Raw genomic sequence first — 25,197 nt, 5'->3', positions numbered from 1 at the left:
TTAATGCTAAACAAATAAAATATTAATAAATTAACTAGTTATTAAATGCTTAATAATTATTTATTTATAGTATGCAGATGTTATAAAGTGTTACTCAACAGTTTGAGATAACCTCAATGAAAATATTCCTGTAGTTTGTTTTCTTTTCCTCCTACAATGAGCCTAAGCAATCCAATCATATTGGCCATAACTTCTTATTCGCCAGGTAAAACATACCTGATATAAATTAAAGATATGAGACTTTATATGGTTAAGACCTGCAGAATAATCCTAACTTTCAGAATCTCATTTATCACTGTAAAACGATGACAAAACATCAGGCTAATAACAAATACAGTATTGTGGGGCAAACAGGCAGTCAGCACAATTTTTAATGTGCTAATGTAATACAACGAATAACACGAATTCAGTAAAATATAGATAAATCTAAAACTCTTACATCAAACGTGCTTTTACCATCTTAGTTTAATACATGTCACTAAGCACATTAGCCGTTAAGTCAACAAGCCATTAAATCAACAATGTTTCATTAAACCATGGTCACGAGCTACGAACGTCGTAGCATTTAATCAAACTAGAAAACGAACTCTAGAAAATTATTAACAGTTATAACAGCTCTCACTCTGGCTGTGTAAAATTATCCATAATTATTATTATAATATTTTATTCTTCTTCTGGAAAAAATATCGTCACGTAACATTTTTGTCCCAGACCCTTAAAAGTGGGGTAAATCATGCAGGCTAATCTGGCATTTCTGCATAAACTCACTGTATAAAACAGCAGCATTACAAAATAAACACATACTTTAACAGTTTAAAATAAAACTTAATAGAAAAATCGGTACTTACACTTTCCTTGTCATCCGTGTCGTCCATTAGCGCATCCATGATCCAATCCGACAGGTGACGCTGTCACAAAAAACTAGGGTCCTAAAGATGCGGTCCTAAAAATGCGGTCCTGAGAGTGCAGCCACTCCAGTTGTGCAGGAATACCCTTCTCGGTAGGTCTACTGACATGAGTAAGGGGAAGCTGCAGGCCCGGAGACCCAACTGCACGCTCAGATCTGCGCGCACAGACCTGCACTTCCAGACCAGACAGTGCTCCCTGCTGTTGGGTTGGGTGAAGCGGCAGGTACGGAGACCCAACTGCACACTCAGACCAGCACTTTCTAGCAAGTAGCACATCAGAAACGCCAGTAAGGTTATTGATTATTAAAGCGATTCCTGAAAATTATCAAGTTTTATGGCATAAATCAATGTGGTGTAAAATATTACACTAACAAAGAATTATTTCGGTGTTTGATTTGATCAAAATTTGTGTCAAAAGAGCATTATTTTATGATATTTACAGCTTGCTCTTATTTTATCTATTATTGTACAATTCTGGGACAATTTTCTAGCAATGTTTTCTGGCAAAATAAAAAAAAACTTTAAAGTAAAAAAGTTAAAATAAAATGCAGCCTATAATATATAGCGCAATTATTATTAACATATTTTAGTGCTGTATAGGTCTACTGTACGTATTTCTGTATTATCTATCTAAGAGTGCTACCTAAGACAATAACAGTAACACAATAACAGTTTATCAATTATTTACAAGTTATGTAATGATTACAAACATGTTTTTTGGAAATCAAAATATCAATTAAATTTGCATAGAATTTACAATATGAGCTCTATTAGGTGAAATCAAAATCATTTTTTAATTATTAATTAATTATAAAAAAAATTTTTATTAAAAGTGGGTCTGTGCCAACACTTATACAGTGTACCAAAGACTGCAGATATTTCCAGTTTTTTTGCTCTAGAAATGAAAAATCTCCCCAATAAGAATGTAAAGCATTTATTTTATTTGATGTTATTTTCTACGTAAAAAAATAATTATTACTCCAATTATTATTTTTCTAATGTTCTGAATGTTCTAATACTTTTGTGAGGCATATATGGAATTTCTGCTCAAGTATGAATGAAACAGGCATTACATGCATTTAAAGTGTTACAATGCCCACATCAACCTATTTTGAGAAAACTTAAAAAAAATCTCCCTCTAAAGAAATTTGAAGTAAACATATTAACCCTCTTTGGGGCTAAGCCCCTCATCACTTTCGACCCTAGCAACGCCCCTGCCTGTATCACATGTCTTTGGACTGTGGACTTTGGAAACCTGGAGAAAACCCACGCAAATGCAGGGAGAACATGCAAACTCCAAACAGAAACCAGCCAAGGCTAGAACCAGAGACCATCTTGCCGTGAGGCAACAGCACTACCTACTGAACCACTGTGTTGCCTTTACAACAACAACAACATAATAATAATTATTATTATTATTATCTAACAGTTACTTTTTTTGCACAAATGACACATTTTTCTCTGTTTCTTTTTCTACTTATACTTGAGTCATGGTAAGTCAAAACAATAATTTTTTATGTTTTGTTTTATTCCCAAGATGCTACAACCAATTTTTATGTTAGAGTTTTTGTTTATAGCCAATTAAGGTTTTCTTTTAACTTTCTGATCTGCAATCAAAGGCCATAACTATTATTTCAATTAATTATAAGATAAGTTTTAAGCTGTATTTTTATGTGTAATATTTATTAATGTAAAACTTTAACAAACTTGACCATATTCTTAATGATAATAAAAAGCCTATAGCCTACCAAGAATAGCTATAGGACAGAACATTTTCAAAAAAAGTAAAAGGGTCTAAAAATCAGGGTTTTTTTCCCAAGTGCTTACAATCTATACAGGGTAAAACTAGAAAATAAATTATTATAGGCCTACATTTTTATTTTGCAGAAGGTTTTTGAGGGAAACATCAAATCATCGAAAACGTTCAAGATTATGAAGCTGCAGGCCCGGAGACCCAGCTACACGCTCAGATCTGCACGCTCAGACTATAATGCACTATGACTATGAGAGTCTGTGCGAATAAATTCTCGCGTTTTGCCGTAAGATGGCGCCCGCGACTAATCATCAATCTGCAGCTGTCCCAGTGTTACAAATATCAAACAGGTGCAAATTAACACGTTTATGGGATTTTAGAGGTATAAAAAAGTGTTGTGTAACATTATGAATGTGTGTATCTTAAAAATGAATTCAACATGGTAGTTTAATGTGCTTTACTTATCGCAGCAAGTCTTGGGAGTTGCTGTGGAGTTTACTGTTTATAAACTATAACACCGTGTTTTGTAATTCATTTTTTGGATGAATTAAAGTTGTATAGCCTGGCCTATCCATTTACAAAGACTTTGCTTTAACCTGTTCGAGAGCTTTGCGCTACTGAGTTTAACACATGTCATTGGTGAAAGCAAATCAAACCAAAGTCAATATTTTTTAGTCTTCAAGTCATCTAAGGCATGAAAGGGTGAGTAATGTTAGCTCTATGCGGGCGGGCTTTCAATGGAAATTTATTGTAATCCTGTGAGAGTCATGCATTGGTGGTGACCTGTTTACGTGACTCTTCAGGTCCAGGAAGAAGATTCAGAGCCAGATATTGTAAGTTAAAAGTGCTTGCAAGTTGCAACAGTAGTTTTACATCTTGTGCGTCAGAAAAATTGCTTTTTCACATTTTCTAAGTAAGGGCCATTCCACCATTTCCTTTGTTTTTAATCCTTTTTCACAACTGAATTCAATCACACATATTTAAGATGTACTGGTCCATTTCAGTTAACTTTATTTCGTTTTTACACCACCATTAAGTGGAAGATGGATGCAGTTTTGAGTCCTGTTGGCAAAAATTTTTTTCAACAAAATAACTTGTTTTCATCTGCAAGAGATGTTTTTGAAGAAGTTGTGGGTTTCATTTAAAAATATGTACAGTCTTTAGCGAAAGTTTGGCCACCCCTGATTATTTGCATAATTGCAAGCCATAACGTGCTGGCCTTTCAAATCAGCAATTTCATTTGGATATATATTATACTCTAGGGAAAAACAACATTTATTTTCTGACAAAATGTTTAATCAGCAGATGCAATGCAAATTGATTCATAACAAGAACAGGCAGGTGACTGAGGATAGTATGGCTATTCTAGATCATTGTATCATGTCTGAGCATGATTTTTTTGGTAGATCTGGAACTGTGCTTTAAGTCATTGTCCTGAAACATCCAAAATCAGCCTCTTGACTGATTTCTGAACATTGTTCTTCAGAATCTGCTGATACTGGGTTGAATCCATGTGAACTTTAACTCTGACAAGGTTTCCAGTACATGTGCTTGCCAGTTGCCACACATCCCACAGAATGATGGAACCCCCACCATATTTTACAGTAGGGAGCAGGTTCTTCTCCTGGACAGCGGTGTTCTTTTACCTGCCACAGAAAGTGCCGATTGTGGCATTTGTCCAAATATTTTTCCAAAACTATTTAAACTAGATGAGCCTTTGCATACCTCAAATGACTCTTGTTGTTGGCAGAATTCAGATAAAGCTTCTTCTGCATCACTCCTCCATTGAGCTGTTCTTTGTGAAGAATGTGCTGAACTGTGGAGCGATGTATAATGACATTATCAGCAGCATGATGTTCCTGGAGCTCATTGGAGGTGGTCTGTTGTTTGTCTGTTACCATTTTATTCATTCCTCGCCTTTATTTGCCTTTCAGATATTTTTCTTGGTCTAGAACATCTTTACTGCACAAGAGCTGTTCCTGTGGCCTTCCATTTTCTTACTATATTTCTGACTGTAGAGATGGAGAATTCAAACCTTTGTGATAGCTTTTTGCATCCTTCTCCTAATTCACGTTGATGAATTATCCTAGTTTTAGGTCATTATAAGGAGGTCTTTTGAGGTTCCCATGTTGCTACTTTCAGGTTCTCAATAAGGAGAAGCACAACCTTAGCTTCATTAAATATCCCTTTTCATGATTGGTTGCACCTGTGTTGGGATTGTTAAGGTTCACAGAGTCAAGCTGCGGTCACACTGGGCTTTTCCTCCCATAGACTTCCATTCATACCCACGCGAATGCGTCAGACCGGAAATGCAGGGTCATGCGTTAAGTTTGCTGCGGTGCAAAGTTCAAGCTTGGTGAACTCTGACCTGCGAAATCGCATCGCTTGACTGCGTGAGACCAATCAAGGATCAAAACATGACCTCAATGACATGACCTCTCTGGGCAGAAATTTAAAACATGGAGCAATCGCTCGCTTTTTTTAATGTCTAATAAGCTTGTTTATTCCCGCCCCTTTTTGCAGCGCCGCATGACAGAATTTTGCACACGCAAACTCTAGTGTGACCGCAACTTCACTCAAATCAATTTTGTGTTGTAATCAATCATCATTAAGTGACAACAGGTTTTGAAATCCACAGAAAAGAGAAGGTTCCCAAACTTTTGCATAGCATATTTTTCAGTTTCAATTTTATTTCACACATCTGAATACTGATACACTCTGTATTTTTTGTTTGAAAAACATGACATTATTCAGCTTTCTCTAGAAACCGAATGACATTTCATTGTGATTCTCTAATTTAAAGAAAGAACATTATTATGCAGCCACAGTTTGTGGCTTTTCATTACATACTATATGTCCATGTAATTTTTATATTTCTAAAAATCACAAAACCATATTTTTGTTTTGAAGGCAGAATAGCCCTTAGGTTAATAATTTGCTTTATAATGCAATTCATTAAGCAATGACTCAAATGCTGGACCTAACAATAAAAAAAATCTACCATTTGGTAACATGAATAAACGGGTAAAAGGAATGAGTTTCCTCATGTGAACAAGTTTGACTACACTTCTGAGGTGTTATTGTCCTCACCGAAACTACTGTGAAATTTGATTTTGTAACATTTCATGTCAAACTCATGTGATCATTTCCAAATTTATTCATGTGATTACATGACAACATGGAAACACTTTGTTTTGGTCTCTTGGCACATATATTTTGCTTGAGTTTTTCATTAGTGGATAGCAGACTAAAACAAAGAAAAAAATTCTTAATGTATTTTGATTAATATGGATGTATTGTAATATGTAGATTAATAAATCAAAATACCAAAGGACGCTAATCTTTTTAAAGAACTGAAAGTAACAGGACTGAGATTTTTGGATACAATTTGCATTCTAGTGATTTAAAGGGCTCCATACTCCCTTTACAACATGTAAGATAAGTCTTTCGTGTCTACAGAATGTGTCTGTAAAGTTTCAGCTTTCAATACCCATCAGAACATTTATACTCTGCTGAAGATGTTTGTTTTTGGGTCAGAGAAAATTGTAGCTGTCTTTAGCCTGAATCTTTAAATGCAAATGAGCTGGTTCTTTCCACCCACTGCTTCTCCTGCATCACGTCAGATAAACAGCACAGAAACAGACACAAATAAACAGAGATTTAAATTTAAAAAAAGCCACAGTAAGACTGAACCAGGAAAAGGTGTGTCATGTTGTGCTGTGCTTTTTTGTCTTGTCTTGTGCTTGTGCTATTCAAGTAGGTACTACATTTGAATTTTCTTCATGACCATTAGAAAAATTGTTGTATACTGTATAGTATGAATGTGATTAGTATGAATAAAACTAATGGTACTTCATCCGCCATTTGTCATTATCACATGACCAACCCATGTCAGTTGCATTGCCTCACTACCATTTTTGAAATCTCTTGCTTGGCATCATGGGATAGCATAGTGTCCATCTAATGCGCATTTCAGAATCTCGCTGGAAGTAGTAGGTACTTCTCAACATACAAAATGAGCAGGGCGGAAGGGTCCGAGGACCAAAATTGAAAACCACTGGTGTAACCAGTCAGTGGGTTTGTTTTGTTATACCTTGTCAAGCTTTGAGTTTTGTTTCTGTGTTTATTGCTACATTAAAGACTCCACTTGGGTTTTAACACTTGGCTTTAGTGAACTCATTTTAAAAGTTTCCCAATTGTAATTGTAATTTGATAATAAAACAAGCAGAGGCAATAAACAAGTGGTCATTTTACAAAAGAACAGTTAGTGCTCAGAGAATTAGGGGGATTTTTGTGATCACTGAAGTAAATCAGCAGTCTGTGGGAATGGAAAGATTATTCCACCAGTGAGGAACAATGAATGAAAAGGTTTTGTGAAGTACTAAAAATGTCATCAAATTTCAGGAAAAAAGTTTGAGACCGCAAACTTTTGGTCTTTGCGTTTCAAGTCCCAAATCTTGCTAAATTTAGCTAAAAATGAGCCTAATCAAAAATAAAAATAAAAGCATGTCAGCATGGCCAACAAACAGTCCAGATTTAAACCAAACTGAAAATGGTGGAAATGACAAACTGGGTTTTGTTTGCCAAGCTGATCTGTCAACTGCTGCTCGAAATACCTGGAACTTGATGCAAAATATAGATTTAGTTTTTTTGTTAGAAAGTCAAGCCCAAAATAATTCAGGCATAAAATGGGCAGAAAAGTGAACTTTTGACAGGAGAACTGGTTTTCCCTCAGATTAAAAATCATTGTTAGGCTTATGAACTGACTGACACAGGAGGAAGTGTAATGCAAAATGTCCTTTGTCATTTGTTTTATGGTGGTTCATTGTAATCACAAAAATATCATACTGCAAGACAATCTTACAAAGCAAATTTACAGAATATACGATCCTTGAGCTATATTTTTTATTGGAATTTATTTATTCAACACACATTGGTGTGTATTAATGTCTGCATTTCATTAGAATAAGTGCTGCAGACACATCGTCACATTAAAGCTTGCTGGACTACACTCTAAAATGCTAGGTTAAAAACAACACAATTTGTGTTATATTGGCAACCCAGCACTGGGTCAAAAGAACCGAACCCAGCAATGGGTCCTTATGAAGATGCATGCAAAATATATATACACTAACTGAACAATATACAGGAAGACCCAGTTTGAAAGCAAAGCAAAGAAACTCCTACAATAAGTGCAACTGTAAACAATACAAAGATCACTAAACAAATGACAAACATGAAGAACCATGAGGATTTCTGCAAATAAAAAAGAAAAAATAATGTAAGCTGTGGCATTAAATGGTGATAAATGATATATATATATATATATAAACATACAGTTAAATCAAAATAATATCCTGTATGTGGATGCTGACAGTGAAGGCTTATGAAGCAAAATGACTGGTCTGTGCACAAAATGAAACGTTACATATCATGTTATTACCTGTTATTATCCACAGCCTCAGTCCTGAGAGCATTCAAAACATTCTAAAGTGTGAGCTGAGCTGTTTTCAAGTTTTTGCACAGACCAAAAGAAAATGGCTTCATATGATCTCAACATATCACCAGCAGCCACTCTATCAATTCTGTTTTTCCTCTATATGTTTTTATACTTTTTATTGTCTCTAAAAATGTTGATTGTTGATTGAATTGGAATTATCAGTGGTTATCAGCTGTTGGATATGTGCCAGTAGGGGCTACTGGTAGGCTCAGAACACTGTATTCATCCATCCACATGGTCAATTAGCTATACTAACTGAGAAGACTCCAGATCCAGATCTGTTTTTACATTACTGTTATGATTGGATTTAGGGTTGGGGTAGGGGTTAACGTAAATAAAATACAATTAATGGGAAATTTATTGAATAATATAAATAATTCATGTAAACTTCTGGCTAGGGCGAGGCAGTAGCACAGTAGGTAGTGCTGTCGCCTCACAGCAAGAAGGTCGCTGGTTCGAACCTCAGCTCAGTTGGGGTTTCTGTGTGGAGTTTGCATGTTTTCCCTGCCTTCGCGTGGGTTTCCTCCGGGTGCTCCGGTTTCCCCCACAGTCCAAAGACATGCGGTACAGGTGAATTGGGTAGATTAAATAGTCCGTAGTGTATGAGTGTGTGTGTGAATGTGTGTGTGGATGTTTCCCAGAGATGGGTTGCTGCTGGAAGGACATCCGCTGCGTAAAAACTTGCTGGATAAGTTGGCGGTTCATTCCACTGTGGCGACCCCGGATTAATAAAGGGACTAAGCCGACAAGAATTAAATGAATGATTGAACTTCCGGTTGTAGCTGTATGTGATAGTAGGTACAGAAGGCCCCTACTGGCCCATATCTATCAGCTGAACCACTGATAACATCCATTAAATTGTGTGATAACATTCGAATTGGCACATTTCAAATTTATGTCTATTTACTCTGAGGAGGTGTGCACCAAACATTTTACAACTAGGCCTTCAGTTTGAGATTATGAGATTATAGATGAGATTATCATTTATATAGTATTTCATTATTATGATATCATAATTATTTCATTACCAAAGCCCAAACTGGATCTAATCTGACAGAATAATTTAAGATCACAGTGCAAAATATGAATGCACCTTAATAAATATGTTCGGAAAAAATATACAATTAAAAAATTTAAAAAGACAAAAAAAATAAAAAAATGTACGTAGTTAAAAAATTAGTTGATTGTAATTTTTTTTTATTTGTAACACCTTATTTTAATTATTAATATCTTAATTATTGAATATTTTAATATTACTATCATTAATATTGAATACATATACTACTGATATAAAAATAAGAGGGAATATTTACATTTTGCCTTATATATATATATATATATATATATATATATATATATATATATATATATATATATATATATATATATATATATATATATATATATATATATGTGTGTGTATATATTGAAGTCAGAATTATTAGCCCCCCTGTTTAATTTTTTCTCCAATTTCTGTTTAATGAAGAGAAGATTTTTTCAACACATTTCTAATCATGATAGTTTTAATAACTCACTCCTAATAACTGTTTTTATTTTATCTTTACCATGATGACAGTAAATAATTTTTGACTAGATATTTTTTAAGATGCTTCTATACAGCTTAAAGTGACATTTAAAGGCTTATCTAGGTTAATTAGGTTATGCAGGTTAGGGTAATTTGGCAAGTTATTGTATAACCATTGGTTTGTTCTGTAGACTATCGAAAAAAAAAATTTGCCTAAAGGGGCTAAAATGTTTTTTTAAAAATTAAACCTTTTTATTCTAGCTGAAATAAAACGAATAAGACTTTCTACAGAAGAAAAAAATATTATCAGACTTCTACTATACTACTTCTAATATATATTGAGGAAGTTTGTCATCTTTTTCACACCTGACAAGTTTGCAGGATACTGTTGACCATGGAAAGTAGTAAGCTAGATCAGGATGACCAGGGTGAAAGATGCCTAATGTTTTATAAAGGTTTTCTGCTAAAAATATTAATTAATGTTCTGCTGTAGTAAAAATAGCATGGGTAAAAGACATGTAAACAACAATTAAACTATCCCTTTAAGCAGATTTAGTGAAACTGCAATTACTTTATGTATAAAAAATAAGTGAGAACAGATAAATAGTCCACATACCCTGTTTTCTGGAACAGGGCCATTTTCTGTAAAATACAAATATAATCTAATGAGACTAATGTGTGTTCATGAGTAATGTGATGTAGGATTCAGTTTAATGGATCTTTTTTAGATCTATTAAACTGAGTCTAGTGCCATGTGGTCTTTAGCATGTTTGTACCAAATATACTTACGTTCCCCTCTCTGTCTTGTCCTGTATTTTTCCACCCGTTTAGAAATAACTGCTCCGAGGTAAAGGATGAACTCCAATATCACATAAACTGCCATTACTATAATTAACCAGCGTTCTTGAAACCACCATAGCCCATAAAATATTGAGATGGCTACAGTATAAACAGAAAAAAGAAGATCAGTAACAAACAAAAGATTTTATCAGCTTTATCTGAGCTTTAAAGAGCTTTGGAGGAGTAAGCATTTTCATCTATGCCAATTTGAGAATATGAGGTCACTAATAAATATTTGTACAAAATAGCAAATAAATAAAATTGTTATTCAACATTAAAGAATATGGGGAAAAACTTACATGTAATGAGTGTATTCAGTAGGTCAACTATTATGAGAGAAACAATCCAACATGTTCTTCTGTAAGATAACGATTTTTGAACATTAAGTTAAAAATACAGTAATATATTCAAGAGTCTTATATGTAGTAGATTAAATTCTTTTAAACCACAGACTGTAAATCAATAAATAACGTCCTGGCATTGTGTTAAGATATTTTTGTCAAATCAGGTGTAAACAGAGTCTGAGGCCTTGTGTGCTTGTTTATTTTTGTCCATTTCCAGGGACATTTTTAATCATTTGATATGACTCACATACTCAAAGCTACAATGGTAATACCAATACAGATACTGCCCATTTCTCAAATGAGTATGTAATTTTTCTGTGTATTTTATAGAATAATGTTTGTTTTTAGATTTTTTTAAATGGTTTAGGTTATACTTAAAGGAATAATATTTTTTTAAGTAGTTTTTCCACATGAACATTGTCTTTAGTTTACTTGCAGGACAATCCACTCTCATCTGCAATTATATGGGGTTTTGGTCTCATGTTAATTTGTCCTGTTAGTAGTTCTGGCCTTATTAGTCAAACGCCAGACCAGTAAAAACCATGTACAAAACCATTTCAGCTAATGATGAGTTGAGACTGGGTCTCTCTTTTTTCTGACCCAAAAAAACGGTTTGGAAACCAGTTTGTTTTCATTTCGGTTTGGTCACATTATATTGGTGCTGATATGTAAAGTTAGTACTCACAATTCATGGCTTGGTCCGCGGTGAAGGAAAACAGTGATGGTGTGCATCAGGCTTGTGCCCATTGCAGTCACTATTAAAGCAGCAAACACAAACTGCAGACCAGCATTCTCACAGTCATACTGCCACAAACATTAAAACAACAATGAGAACTAAATTAGATGTTAAATTTATTTCATATCTTAACCACATATTCAGTTTAAAGAAAGTTTTTAAACTGTAATATACTCAAAAAAAATACTTACATGAACCGCTTTTATTAGTACAAGGACAGTAGTGATAATTTTGGATATTAGTTCAATGATGGATGCAATCTGGGTGGGCTGTGAGGAGACACACAGTGTATATATTTGTTATTTACATTATGAATTTAATGACTTATAAAGGGATAGTTCACCCAAAACTGAACATTCTGTCATCATTTACTCACTCTTCACTTGTCACAAACCAGTTTGAGTTTTATTTTTCTGTTGAAAACAAAAAATGTCCGAAAACTGGAAAACTGGTGACTTCCATAGTGTTTGTTCTTATACTTCGGATGTCAATAATGTCCAACAAAAAAAATGAAACTCATAAAAGTTTAGAAGCACTTAAGGGTGAGTAAATAGTGTGTACATTTTCAATTTTGTGTGATCTGCAGTTAAAGTCAGAATTATTAAAGCCCCCCTGAATTATTAGCCCCCTGTTTATTTTTCCCCCAAGTGAAGTTTATTTATAAACTAATTTCGAGAGGATCACATGCGTATGATTGCTTGCAGCCGGCCACACATTATTCAATTCATGATTCACCAATCAGACGATTCCTAAGCCACTATAAATACCCTAATGAGTTCCATATAACAGCTATCTTCGTTTTGAACTACCCCTTTCACCCCTACTCCTCCTCCTTTCCTAGATCCGTGTCACGATGGCCCAGTGGTTAGCACTGTTGCCTCACAGAAAGAACGTCACTGATTCTAGTCCTTACCAAGCCAGCCAACATTTCTGTGTGGAGTTTACACGTTCTTCCCGTGCTCATGTGGGTTTCCCCCGGTTTCCTCCCACCGTCCAAATACATGCAACTTAAGTTAATTGACTAATCCAAATCCACACCATAGACATGTTAGTTTACTCTTAAGAGCAATCACTATCTGTTCATTAGCTATTACAGCAGGGGAGGTCTCAAGATCTACCTGAGCTCAAACTCCCCTCTCGCCTTGCAAACACAAGTGAGCCCCAAAGCTCTCTCCTGGGACAGCATGCCAAACAAGCTTTATAATCAATCATCAGCTAAGTGAATTTATCTTGAATTTCTGTTTAAAGGAGAGAAGATTTTTCCAACACATAATAGTTTTAATAACTAATTTCTAAAAACTGATTTCTTTTATCTTTGCTATGATGACAGGCAGGTTAGATTAATTAGGCAAGTTATTGTATAACAATGGTTTGTTCGGTAGTCTGTTGAAAAAAATATAGCTTAAAGAGGCTTAAAATATTGACCTTAAAGGTTTTTTTTTTTTTTTTATAAAATTGCTTTTATTCTAGCCGAAATAAAACAAATAAGACTTTCTCCAGAATAAAAAATATAATCAGACATACTGTGACAATTTCTTTGCTCTGTTAAACATCATTTGGGAAATATAAAAAAATTAAAAAAATTAAAAAAAATTGGGACTAATAAATCTTACTTCAATGGTATCTCTTAAGCTGAAAGAATCATGTTGTGCATGTGTTATTTGACACACTTACCATCTTTGTAACTGGTTTGATGATCATGAGGAGAGAAGAGCCTCCAAGAAAACAAAGTCTGCTGAATAACAACAGTGCCACACCACCTCTCTGGTGTGAACAGACAGACAGACATGTACACATATGGACATAAAGCTAAAAAAACTCATGTATAGATTGTCAAATATACATGTTTTAATAAACCCAACATGACAATTTTCAGGGTGAAAATAAAGAACAATTTAACAAAGTCTGTAAAACTTTAAAAATGTCTGTAGTATTATCATGCAACCTGCTGATTCATTAGCATATGTATTGAAATATATATTTATAGTCATACCATATACTGCACACACCGCAACAGGTATGATGACGTCACTACATGTAAATAAAAACAGATGACAAGAGTTAATGTTGAATCTATCCATCAACTTTTTTTTAATCAGAGGGTCTACAGAGAACATTTAACCACCAAAAACAGGTTAGTTTAGCTCATGCAAAAATAAAAAAAATTACTTTATCAATTACTCATCCTCATGACATTCCAAACTATTGAAGCCTTTGTTCTTCTTCAAATCATAGATTAAGATATTTGGGTGAAATCTGAGAGCTGCCTCGTTTTTAAGTTTTTGAACAACTGAATGCATGCTTAAGTCTATTATTTATTTGTATTAATATATCTTTATTTGGAATGAAATTACATTATCTATGCTGTAAAATCCCATATGTAATTTTGAGGATGCACTTTATTTTTAAAGATACTGTTTTGGTTTGTTTTTAATTCAAGGTTGATAAATACCAATACATTTAATTTATGTATTTAAAAGTATGTGATCTGATTTATCCGCTGTGGAGGCACTAACATTCTTCAAAATGTTTTCTTTTGTTTATGTTTCTGTATGTTATACAGTATGTAATAAATATTAAAGATCACTTGTAAAATATATGTATATATATACAGTATGTGTGTGTGTGTGTGTGTGTGTGTGTGTGTGTGTGTGTGTCTGTGTTTATAGATGTTATTTACCTGCTGTTGTAATTACTGTTGTGTTTGTAGTTGGATCTGTTTGTGTAGTATTGACTGTAAAACCACAGAAATAGAAATATAATTTACAATGCCAATAAGTTTCAGCCTATAAAAGTTCTATGCTGTAAAATAATACTTATATTTATATAAATACATAATTTTAGTCAATATAACATCAGTATGTTTGATTGCCAGGAAAAGGTATTAGTTTACCTAGGCTGTATTTATTTTATTGACAGTGCATATTTTAATCAGCTTTGAGTCGTGGTCATATCACCACCTTGAGTGTGCATTATTTTATAATAGTTATTATATCCACCATGTGAGTTATTTCACTGCTTACGTGCACACCAGTATGCTTATTTTAAAAACCTGATTTATAGGTTTACAGACAAATCAAGAATACATAGTGACGCTTGAAATTATTCATACTCCTTGCATTTGTTCGAGTTTTTTCCACAATGATGCCTCTTATTAACTGTTGTAAGAAGTATGTATCATTTTCGGTCAAGAAAGGCTAATCGTTTTCTCTTTATATGATGCTACTTACCTGTAGTCTGGGATTGTGTGTTTGTTGTTGAGTTTGTGTTTGAAGTTGGTTTTGTTTGTGTAGTATTGACTGCAAAAACAGTAGAAATATAGAAAGAGAAAATACACTCAGCATTAATGCTTGTAGGGAAAAAAATGCTTAAATTGGTTAATAATATTTTGAAATGAAATTACATTATCTATGCTGTAAAAATCTCATATGTAATTTTGAGGATGCACTTTATTTTTGATCTATAATTTTCCTTGCTCCATTAGTGCTAGACAAATATTTGAAAAAGATTATTTCACAGGAATATTTCACAGGAGGCTTAAATAATTTTGCCCTCAACAGTTTATATATATAATGATGTTATTTACCTGTAGTCTGTGATCGTGTGTTTGATGTTAATGTTGTGTTTTTAGTTAGATCTGTTTGTGTAGTATTGACTGCAGAAACTGTAGAAACAGAAAAATACACTCAGCATTAATGTCTATATTAGAAAGAATGCTTAAATGGGCTATATTGACCTTAAAATGTTTTTTTTTTTTTTTAAACATGCTTTTAGTCCAGCCGAAATAAAATAAATTAGACTTTCTTCAGAAGAAAATTTTTTCTTGGAAATACTGTGAAATCTTCTTTGCTCTATTAGTGTTTGACAAATATTTTAAAAATAATAAATATTTTACAGGAGGGTTTAATAATTTTGCCCTTAACAGTTTATATATATAATGATGTTATTTACCTGTAGTCTGTGATCGTGTGTTGGATGTTAATGTTGTGTTTGTAGTTGGATCTGTTTTTGTAGTATTGACTGCAGAAACTGTAGAAACAGAAAATACACTCAGCAATTATGTCTGTATTGAAAAGAAAAATGCTTATAGGGGCTAATAATATACTGACCATACATAAAAGTCAAATAAAACATAGCTTTTATTCCAAGCGAAAAAAAAACAAATAAGACTTCATAAGAAAAAATGTCATCGGAAATACTGTGAAATATTTCTTGCTCAATTAGAGCTTGACATATATTTGAAAAAGAAAATATATTTCACAAGACGCTTAAATAATTTCGCCCTTGGAATGGGCTGTCTTTGACAACTTGCAACATCATATGGCACTTTTACTGAGTACATTTACATGGACACCAATACTCAGATTTTATAATAAAGATAATACTCTTTTTAAGAGTCTACCATGTAAGTAGCGATTTTTGATTACTTTAAAGGACCACCCGAGTCCCGAAATGCGGAGGTTTTTCTTTCTGTTCGCCATCCATACGGTATCATTCATTCATTCATTCATTTTCTTGTCGGCTTAGTCCCTTTATTAATCTGGGGTGGCCACAGCGGAATGAACCGCCAACTTATCCAGCAAGTTTTTATGCAGCAGATGCCCTTCCAACCGCAACCCATCTCTGGGAGACATCCACACTTACATTCACACACACACTCATACACTACGGACAATTTAGCCTACCCATGCAGTATCAAATTCCATTAAAACAGCACTCTTCCAGCAGTCCTTACTTCATATTTTTATCCAATAATTGTCACGAGGCATGAACAATATGTTGCTGAATGTAAGTGAACTGCTGAACTGCAGTTCAAGTCTAAAGATTAAAAATGAAACAACTGAAATTGCATGAAACTCTGAAGGAAACGCTGGATAGCCTGGTAATGCGACAATAATTGTTTTGTATTGAAACTTTCCTTCTAAAAGCGCTTCCTTGGTCCTATTCATATTTCTTTGCATGTTGAACACACATTGGCCACAACAGGAAATAAAAAAAGAATTGAATATATATATATTTTATATATATATATATATATATATATATATATATATATATATATATATATATATATATATATATATATATATATATATATATATATATATATATATTTTTTTTTTTTTTTTTTTTTTTTCAATTCTTTTTTTATTTCCTGTTGTGGCCGATGTGTGTTCAATATATTATATGGGCATCACGGTGGCGCAGTGCTTAGCATGATCACATCACAGCAAGAAAGTCACTGGTTCAAGGTAAGCTAAATTTTCCGTAGTGTATGTCTGTGAAGAAATGTGTAAGTGTGTTTCCCAATCATAGGTTGCGGTTCCCAGTCAAGTTGGCGGTTCATTCCACTGTGGCGACCCCAGATTAATAAAGGGACTAAACTGAAAAGAAATTAATAAATAATAATATATAAAATGCATCCGAAAAGTATTCATAGTGCTTCACTTTTTCCACATTTTTATGTTACAGCCTTATTCCAAAATGGATTAAATTCATTTATTTCCTCGAAGTTCTACACACAACACCCCATAATGACAATGTGAAAAAAGTTTTTTGAAATTGTTGCAAATTTTTTTAAAAACAAAAAAAACCTGAAAAAGCACATGTACATAAGTATTTAGAGCCTTTGCTGTGAAGCTCTAAATTGAGTTTCGGTACATTCTGTTTCCATCTGATCATTTTTGAGATGTTTCAGCAGCTTAATTGGAGTTCACCTGTGGTAAACTCAGTTGATTGGACATGATTTGAAAAGGCATACACCTTTCCATATAAGGTCTCAGGGTTGACAGTGCATGTCAAAGCAAATACCAAGCATGGAGACAAAGGAATTGCCTGTAGACCTCAGAGACAGGATTGTCTCAAGGTACAAGGCTGGGGAAGGTTACAGAAAATTTTCTGCTGCTCTGAAAGTTCCAATGAGCACAGTGGCCTCCATTATCCAAAGGGTAAAAGATGTTTGGAACTACCAGGACTCTTCCTAGAGCTGGCCGGCCATCTAAGCTGAATTATTGGGGTAGAGGACCTTAGTCAGGGAGGTGATCAATAACCTGATTGTCACTCTGTCTGAGCTCCATGGACAACCATCTGTGCAGCAGTCCACCAATCAGGCCTGTATGGCAGAGTGGCCAGACAGAAGCCATCCCCGGCAGGAATTTGCCAAAAGTCATCTGAAGGAATCTCGGACCATAAGAAACAAATATCTCTGATCTGATGAGACTAAAACTAAACTCTTTGGAGTGAATGCCAGGCGTTACATTTGGCGAAAAATAGGCACCGCTCATCACCAGGCTAATACCATCCCTACAGTGAAGCATGGTGGTGGCAGCATCATGCTGTGGGGATGTTTTTCAGCAGCAGGAACTGGAGAACTGGTCAGGATAGAGGGAAAGATGAATGCAGCACTGAACAGAGACATCCTGAATAAAAACCTGCTTCAGAGTGCTCTTGACCTTGGACTGGGGCAATGGTTTGTCTTTCAGCAGGACAATGACCCAAAGCACATCTCCAAAATATCAATGGAGTGGTTCACAACAACTTGGTGAATCACCTTGAGTGGCCTAGCCAGAGCCCAGATCTAAATCCAATTGAACATCTCTGGAGAAATCTGAAAGGGCTGTACACTGTCACTTCCCATCCAACCTGAGAGTGCTTGAGAGGTACTGCAAAGAGGAATGGGCAAAAATTTTCAAAGACAGGTGTGACAAGCTTGTGGCATCATATTCAAAAAGACCTGAGGCTGTAAAAGGTGCATCAACAAAGTATTGAGCAATGGCTGTGAATACTTATGTACATATGATTTTTAAGGTTTTTATTTGTAATAAAATTGCAACAATTAAAATTTTTTTTTTTTCACATTGTCATTAAGGGGTATTGTGTGTAGAATTGTAAGGAAATAAATAAATTTAATCCATTTTGGAATAAGGCTGATACATAAAAAATATGTGAAAAAAATGAAGCACTTTGAATACTTTCCGGATGCACTGTAAAAGGATGTTATTTACCTGTAGTCTGTGATTGTGTGTTGGATGTTAATGTTGTGTTTGTAGTTGGATCTGTTTGTGTAGTATTGACTGCAGAAACAGTAGAAACAGAAAATACACTCAGCAATAATGTCTGTATTAAAAAAAGGCTGTATTAAAAAAATTGGCTATATTGACCTTAGATTGGTTTTAAAAAAACATGCTTTTATTCCAGCCGATATAACAAATAAGACTTTTTCCAGAAGATTTTTTTTTTAATCGGAAGTACTGTGAAATTTTCCTTGCTCTATTACTGCTTGAAATATTTGAAAAATAATAAATATTTCACAGGAGGGTTAAATAATTTCCCCCTCAACAGTTTATATTTAAATCATGTAATTTACCTGCATTCTGTGATTGCGTGTTTGATGTTGTAATTACTGTTGTGTTTGTAGTTGGATCTGTTTGTGTAGTATTGACTGTAGAAACACAGAAACAGATTTCACTCTGCAATAAAGCTTATTCATATAGCTCGATTAACAGCATTACAGACATAAAAAACACTAGTGCCACAATTATGGTAATATTTTACTGTCCTGTTGGATCTTACTTTTTAACCTTAAAATTATTATTGTTATTTATTTTACTTAAAAACTACTTTTATTGCAGCCAAACTAAAACATAATACTTTGCCCAGTAAAAATATATTATATGAAATACTGTAAACATTTTCTTCCTCTCAAACATTAATTGTAAAATATATTTGAAAACAATAAAATTCATAAAGGGTTAATCATTTTTTCTATATATGATGTTATTTACCTGTAGTCTGTGATTGTGTACTTGATATTACTGTTGTAGTTGGATCTGTTTGTGTAGTATTGACTGCGGGAAAAGTAGAAACACAGAAAATTAACAGCATTAATGCTTATAATGGTCAGCCTTTAAATGTTTTAAGCTCTAAAATCACACCAATATGTAGAAAATCTACATCAACAAAAAAATGTTTTTTTAATATATCTTAAAATATCTTTTAAATATCTTTAAATATACATTTTTTGACTGTATATTTGTATTTGCTTTGAGTCATATCACCACCTCGAGTGTGCATTATTTTATAATAGTTATTTTTTCCATTGTGAGTTATTTCACTGCTTACACGCACACTATATGCTGATTACTGCCAAAAAAATCTGCTTTTTAAAATAACCTGGTGGCTGTTCATTCCGCTAGATGTTAGGTCCATGAATATTTGGACATTGACACAATTCTAGCATATTTGGATTTACACACCGACATAATGGGCCCTATCATACACCCGGCGCAGTGTGGCGCAAATTAGAACTGAATTTAGAAATAGACTTCAAGCTTTAACTAGAGAGCTTTAATTGTACATCTAAATCCGGTGAACGGTGCAGAAATTACAGCAGTTTGCATATGTGCCTCCCACTAGTTAAGGGACCAAAAGTAATTTGACAGAATAATAATCACAAATCAGACTTTTGCTTTTAACTTGGTTACAAATCCTTTGCAGTCAATTACAGCCTGAAGTCTGGAACGCATAGACATCACCAGATGCTGGGTTTCATTCCTGGTGGTGCTCTGCCAGGTCTCAAAAGCAGTTCCTGCTATGGGAGTACGCCAGGTGACCAATCACTCTGAAGAACAATTAGCCATTAGTGTGATATATCAGCTGGCAGCTGAGAAATGAGCATTAGAATTTCGCTTCAGAGTTTCTCACAAGACTCAAGACACTCTATGGTCACAAAGTGGTCTGGAAATGGCACCCTTGGACAAAATACGCTTTTTTGGTGTGCCCATATCCCAGGCAGGCCTACTTGGTGACACCATTGAGGACTTTAACCAGGAGTCTTGGTGATGAGAGATCAGCCATGTGCAATGGAGCAGGTCATCTCTTGGTGGGCTCGAAAAACTGCTACCCACCCAGGACTGTTTCTCGCTGAGAGCGCTCTTTCCGCAGCTCCAAAACGCTCCGCCGTCACAGCCCGTTCCACTGGCTAGTGAACACGCCGAGTACCCCCGCAAGAAGTTGATGCTCCCGTCACATGTCATCGTTAAGTCCGGTAATCAGACTGCAAAGCGAACCTGAGGCGGGCCGCTTGGAGAAGAGAAGAATGTTTTTTCCCCAGTGGAGGGCTGGGGCTCCCCCACGAATTAATGTAGCGATCCGAAAAGAGTGGCTTTCCCTCCCTTTGGGTGTGGGAGCCCAATTGCTGCCAGCCTCTCGACAGGATCCTGGGAGGAGATAAGAGTCAATCTCTAACAGACTATGGCAGTACGCCAGGTGAACAATCACTCTGAAGAGGGATTAGCCATTAGTGGGATGTATCAGCAGGCGGCTGGGAAATGAGCATTAGAATTTCATTTCAGAGCCTCTCACAAGACTTAAGACACTTTATCTGCCAACCTGATTTCAAGACTGAAACCAGCATACTCGCCAGTGCGAGAGATGACGTGACATCGGTGGTTGATCTGGGCTTTCCTGTCCCCTGAGCGTTTTGTTGGTACACAAAAAGTGCATTAAAAGAGCAGATTCCCTAAGACAGCAGCACAGTCAATAAACAAGTCTTTTTCAAGACGCTGTGCGTTTCTGGATGCAGTGGTTTCTATCTCCGGATGATGTGGTCCAGCATGTTGGTGCGATGCTCGCGGACAGCTCAAGCTCTCACTGTGGGATCGCACGCCACCCCCGTTGCTCCCCGTGAAAGCAGTTAGCACCCGGGCAGATCTAAGGATCACAGTGGGGGTTTATCCGTTGCCTCCAACTCCCCGCTGACCCCCCCCACTCATTCACAGCGTGCCCCATTCAAGCTTCGAGTGGTTATGTCGGTTCGTCCCCCAGAAAGCCTGCGCCTCCGCTTGATGACACCGGAGATCAGATTCAGAGAGCAGTCACATCATCAATAAATACAAGAGAACCAGTTTGATTGACAGCCATACATGCCCATGCCATGTCACTACTATAACTATGCTTCACAGCTTACACTGTAAAAAAAATAATATCCTACAGTATATCTACTCAATAAAATTGAGGTAACAGATTACAAGTAAGTTTAATAATTAAATTCTTCATATATGGATTGTGTAACAATCATTAAATTAACTTATTTAAAATTAGTCATTAAAAATGAGTAACCGCAAACAGTACTTACATTTTTTTAAACAAAAGTATTAATTTAATTGAACAGAACCAACACAATGTTAATGAAAACTACTCAATGTTTATTTTGATTTAATTAAAAATTTATGGAGCCTGTTCATCAGCTCTAAAAAATAATACCCTATATCTGCACAATAAAACTGAGGTTACAGATTACAAGCAATATTATTAATTAAATTCAACAAGTATGGATTAAGTAAATAATTATTAAATTTAGCTCAAATTAGTGGAGACTGTTCAGCACTGTGGAGATTCACAAAACAGATTGACAACAATCTCATAAAAGACAACACGTCATATAATACACAATAAAACATGTACATTTAAACAAACTGATAATTTTACCAAGAAATTTGATAATCTTTTTAAACAGCATAGTTTTGAACAAATAGAGCTTAATCAACCTTGTTTAAAAACAATACACTTAAAGTGAAATTTATGTCATTTAATACATCAAAGGTATTATTTGTCAGAATTATGCATATTCATGAAGCAAAGAGGACACAGCAGTTCATAAGAATACTTCTCTATAAAATTTTCCAGTGTTCACTAAACAGTCACTTGTAAAAACATCTTTCTTTGTCACCGACAAAGGCCAAACCCGGTTGATCCCCTGTCTCATGTCCTGTACATGCTCTATCACTGTCGAATGAGGGGCTAGGTCCTGTTTCCATGTCTGTTGAGCCACATCGAGAAGGGCATCTCAAGGGCATCGCCTCGGGGTAGTGTGTAGCATAATTCACGATGACTAGGATGTTTCATGTCCCCAAGCAGACTTCAGCGAAGGATTTTGGTACTACCAGGAGAGTCTTTTCTCCCCCACTACTCTTTGAACACAGTACAGCAGATCGTTTTCAATTGCGAAATATGGAAGAGGATGAGGTGCCGGTAGTCGATCTTCCTTTTCTACCACTCTCACCTGCGACCAGCAGTTTCTCAATGTATCATCTTCTCAATGTGCTTTCTTGAATCAACCACATGATGTCACTTGTTGAAACAGATCAAAGAATACATCTATTCCACTCGGTGGCCATGAGTGCAGGTTGGCAGTCCCGTGATGTTCGAGCCCATGAATGGCGTGTTGGCTTCCCCTTTTTCTGTGCTGCCATGGTGAGTAGAGCTTGGAGCCCTGGCCAGTCACCCCCCAAGAGGAGGGGTATGGGGAGGTCGGGGACTATTCTCTTTTCCATGGACCATGCGCCTGGATTTGCTGAGATCATCACCTGCTGTGCGGGAACATATCTGGTATCGCCATGTATACATGTGATGAATATTTTTGATTTATCTCTAGGGTTATTTGCTATGATACCAGGTTGAACCAAAGTTATTGCACTCCCATTGTATAGGGTGGCCAGCAGGGGTTTCTATTCAGCATCACTTTATGTGTCGGAGCATCAGGGGGAACTATTCTGTGTAGGATGAAGTCAGCCAGACAGCACGTGCCGTTGGGCAAACTGGGTTGGTTGGCACGGGCTTGTCTACTAGGCTTGGGATCGCAGGTCTGGTTGTGCGCTACCTTCCGCCAGTCGCCAGGAATGTGTCACCCTCCAGGGCTGCGCGGCTGCTCTCTCTCCTCCATCGCGGTTGAGGTTTGCTTTCACCAACTCCACTGCTTCCACTAAGGTTGCCAACCTTGTCTGGTTTTTCATACTTACTGGCCTGCGAAGCTGCCTTAGAAGCATGCGCAGCAATTTCTCGATGACCACCCTCTCTGCAACTTGAGTAGCACTGGGATTGTCACCGAGGAGCCACAAGCGGGGTAGACAGGTTATGTGGGTTGCTTGCAACCGCACGGGGGAGCCATCATCATAGGACCAGGGGCCTCATGTATCAACGCTGCGTACGCACAAAAACTTTGCGTACGCCAGGTTTCACGCTCAGAATCGATCACGTTTGGATTTACTAACGATGAACTGAACGTGGGAATGTGCGCAGCTTCACGGCAGCTTTCTGGCTGGCGTACGCACATTTTTTGTGCGTGTCTGTTTTATTTCCATTGGCGACTCCTAGAGGCAGTTGTGTTAAATTCCTCTCTACAAAGTGTCTGAGCCTTGCAATGGCAGCTGTATGAGACGGGTTCATCTAGTAGGTATGTAAGGTTTCCATACCATACAGTTGACCAGCTAAACATTAAAGCACAATTTGCAGCAGTCGCCTGTTTTCCCAATGTAATCTGAGCTATCTACTGCACGCACATTGCTATAAAGACACTATCTGAACATGAATTTGCATGAGTGAATCAGAAACATTTCCATTCAATAAATGTGCAAATAAAATATGATGCACAAACTTATTGATGATTCCTACTTGTCTTTTTCGTGATAAATAGTGGCCAAAATCTGATATGTAGCGGGGAAAAAAAGAAGATAGAGTTCATTAGACGCTGGATTTGAGCCGAGTTTATGCTCGAACGTGTCAATACATGATCACATACGTCTTACGAGGTGCGCTACTGAGACTGCTAAGGGTGTTGCAACATTTTACAGATATAAACCACACTATTTCTTTTTTTAATGCACTCAGTGCGATGTTCAGACCCAACTGTGTTGACCGCATCAGCTTAACTCTCCCACTCTATTTTTTTTTTTTTTTGTTAATTCCGGAGAACAAACTTGCAAATAACACAGTTTTCTCCGGTCTACCTCCGAAAGCAGCACCTCCATTTCACATTCTGTTCAAAGTTTCTCTTTTTGCTTGATTTTGCCATTGCTTTTTGTTGGGTTTTGCCATTAGCATAGTCATTAGCATATTCATACGGGGGAGGAGGCAGGGAGGGGTTTTGTGCTTGTCCATGTTGCGCTCAGTTTCACGTTCATTCGGATGTACAAAAGAATATGAGTGAGATTCGGCGTACGCAGTGTTTCATACATCTGAATTTTTTTATGCGTACGCACATTTACAGCTTTGTGCGTACGCAATGTTTTAGTAAGATTTCCACGCAAGTCTTCGTACATGAGGCCCCAGGTGTTAAATTGTTGTGCAGCGCTTACTAGTGACAGTCCCACTCAATAATTTCTCTCTTTAAAGCCTCATAATCATAATTTTTGAGAGCCTCCAGAGCAAAATACTCCCCGGTTAAAAATGGAGTAATTTATTTTTGGCCAATCCTTCTTAGGCCCCGTTTACACTAGTGCGTTTTAGTTTGAAAACGCATAAGTTTTGCTACGGTTACGCCATCCGTCCACACTACGCCGGAGTTCTCGGGCGCCGAAAACTGAGCTTTTTGAAAACGCTGTAAAGGCCGTTTTCATTCTAAAACGCTGCTGCTCCGTCTCAGTGTGGATGGGGATAGACGGAGACATCTGAAAACGGAGGCGGGGCTGCAAACGCTCGCCTATCTGATTGGGGCTTTTCCTCAATATTAAGTAGCCCACACACAGTTCAGTCTCGCATCCTCTTCTTGTAAGTTAAGACTTCGCAAGTTTGATCAAGGCTGCAGTCTCCCCCT

The 25,197-nt window shown here is 36.1% G+C and overlaps 2 protein-coding genes and 1 long non-coding RNA gene across 44 annotated transcripts in view; 1 reads left to right on the top strand and 2 right to left on the bottom strand.

The window, feature by feature from the left end:
• The window catches only part of si:dkeyp-82a1.1, a 3,550-nt gene extending 2,658 nt beyond the window's left edge, over positions 1-892 (bottom strand). For all 6 annotated transcript variants that reach the window (XR_012384290.1, XR_012384292.1, XR_012384291.1 and 3 more), the window contains exon 1: positions 849-892. This is a non-coding gene — a long non-coding RNA (si:dkeyp-82a1.1). The remainder of the gene's footprint in view (positions 1-848) is intronic.
• Positions 1-25,197, bottom strand: part of LOC137487313 (uncharacterized) — a 108,770-nt gene that overhangs the window by 75,487 nt on the left and 8,086 nt on the right. For 3 of the 37 annotated variants that reach the window (XR_012384271.1, XR_012384275.1, XM_073910249.1), the window contains 15 exons: positions 19,391-19,453; positions 18,973-19,047; positions 18,611-18,679; positions 15,558-15,635; positions 15,193-15,270; positions 14,837-14,905; positions 14,287-14,340; positions 13,600-13,637; positions 13,281-13,370; positions 11,798-11,875; positions 11,556-11,674; positions 10,826-10,884; positions 10,476-10,625; positions 10,303-10,328; positions 7,562-7,917 (listed from right to left, as the gene is read on the bottom strand). Coding sequence is in view for 11 of the 37 variants with exons in the window: in XM_073910249.1 (XP_073766350.1) it covers positions 7,792-7,917; positions 10,303-10,328; positions 10,476-10,625; positions 10,826-10,884; positions 11,556-11,674; positions 11,798-11,875; positions 13,281-13,370; positions 13,600-13,637; positions 14,287-14,340; positions 14,837-14,905; positions 15,193-15,270; positions 15,558-15,635; positions 18,611-18,679; positions 18,973-19,047; positions 19,391-19,453 (1,172 nt within the window). In the remaining 26 variants the exon portion in view is untranslated. Of the gene's footprint in view, positions 1-7,561; positions 7,918-10,302; positions 10,329-10,475; positions 10,626-10,825; positions 10,885-11,555; positions 11,675-11,797; positions 11,876-13,280; positions 13,371-13,599; positions 13,638-14,286; positions 14,341-14,836; positions 14,906-15,192; positions 15,271-15,557; positions 15,636-18,156; positions 18,269-18,610; positions 18,680-18,972; positions 19,048-19,390; positions 19,454-25,197 lie in introns of those variants that run through there. The other 34 variants (XR_012384272.1, XR_012384276.1, XM_073910250.1 and 31 more) reach the window with 28 other exon arrangements.
• haus5 (HAUS augmin-like complex, subunit 5) overlaps positions 914-25,197 on the top strand; it is a 52,576-nt gene continuing 28,292 nt past the window's right edge. The window contains exon 1 of the mRNA XM_073909364.1: positions 914-1,131. The gene's annotated coding sequence lies outside the window, so the exon portion shown is untranslated. The remainder of the gene's footprint in view (positions 1,132-25,197) is intronic.

Source organism: Danio rerio, chromosome 8 (assembly GCF_049306965.1).
Source record: "Danio rerio strain Tuebingen ecotype United States chromosome 8, GRCz12tu, whole genome shotgun sequence".
NCBI lineage: Eukaryota > Metazoa > Chordata > Actinopteri > Cypriniformes > Danionidae > Danio > Danio rerio.
This window is presented reverse-complemented; position numbering and strand designations above follow the sequence as displayed.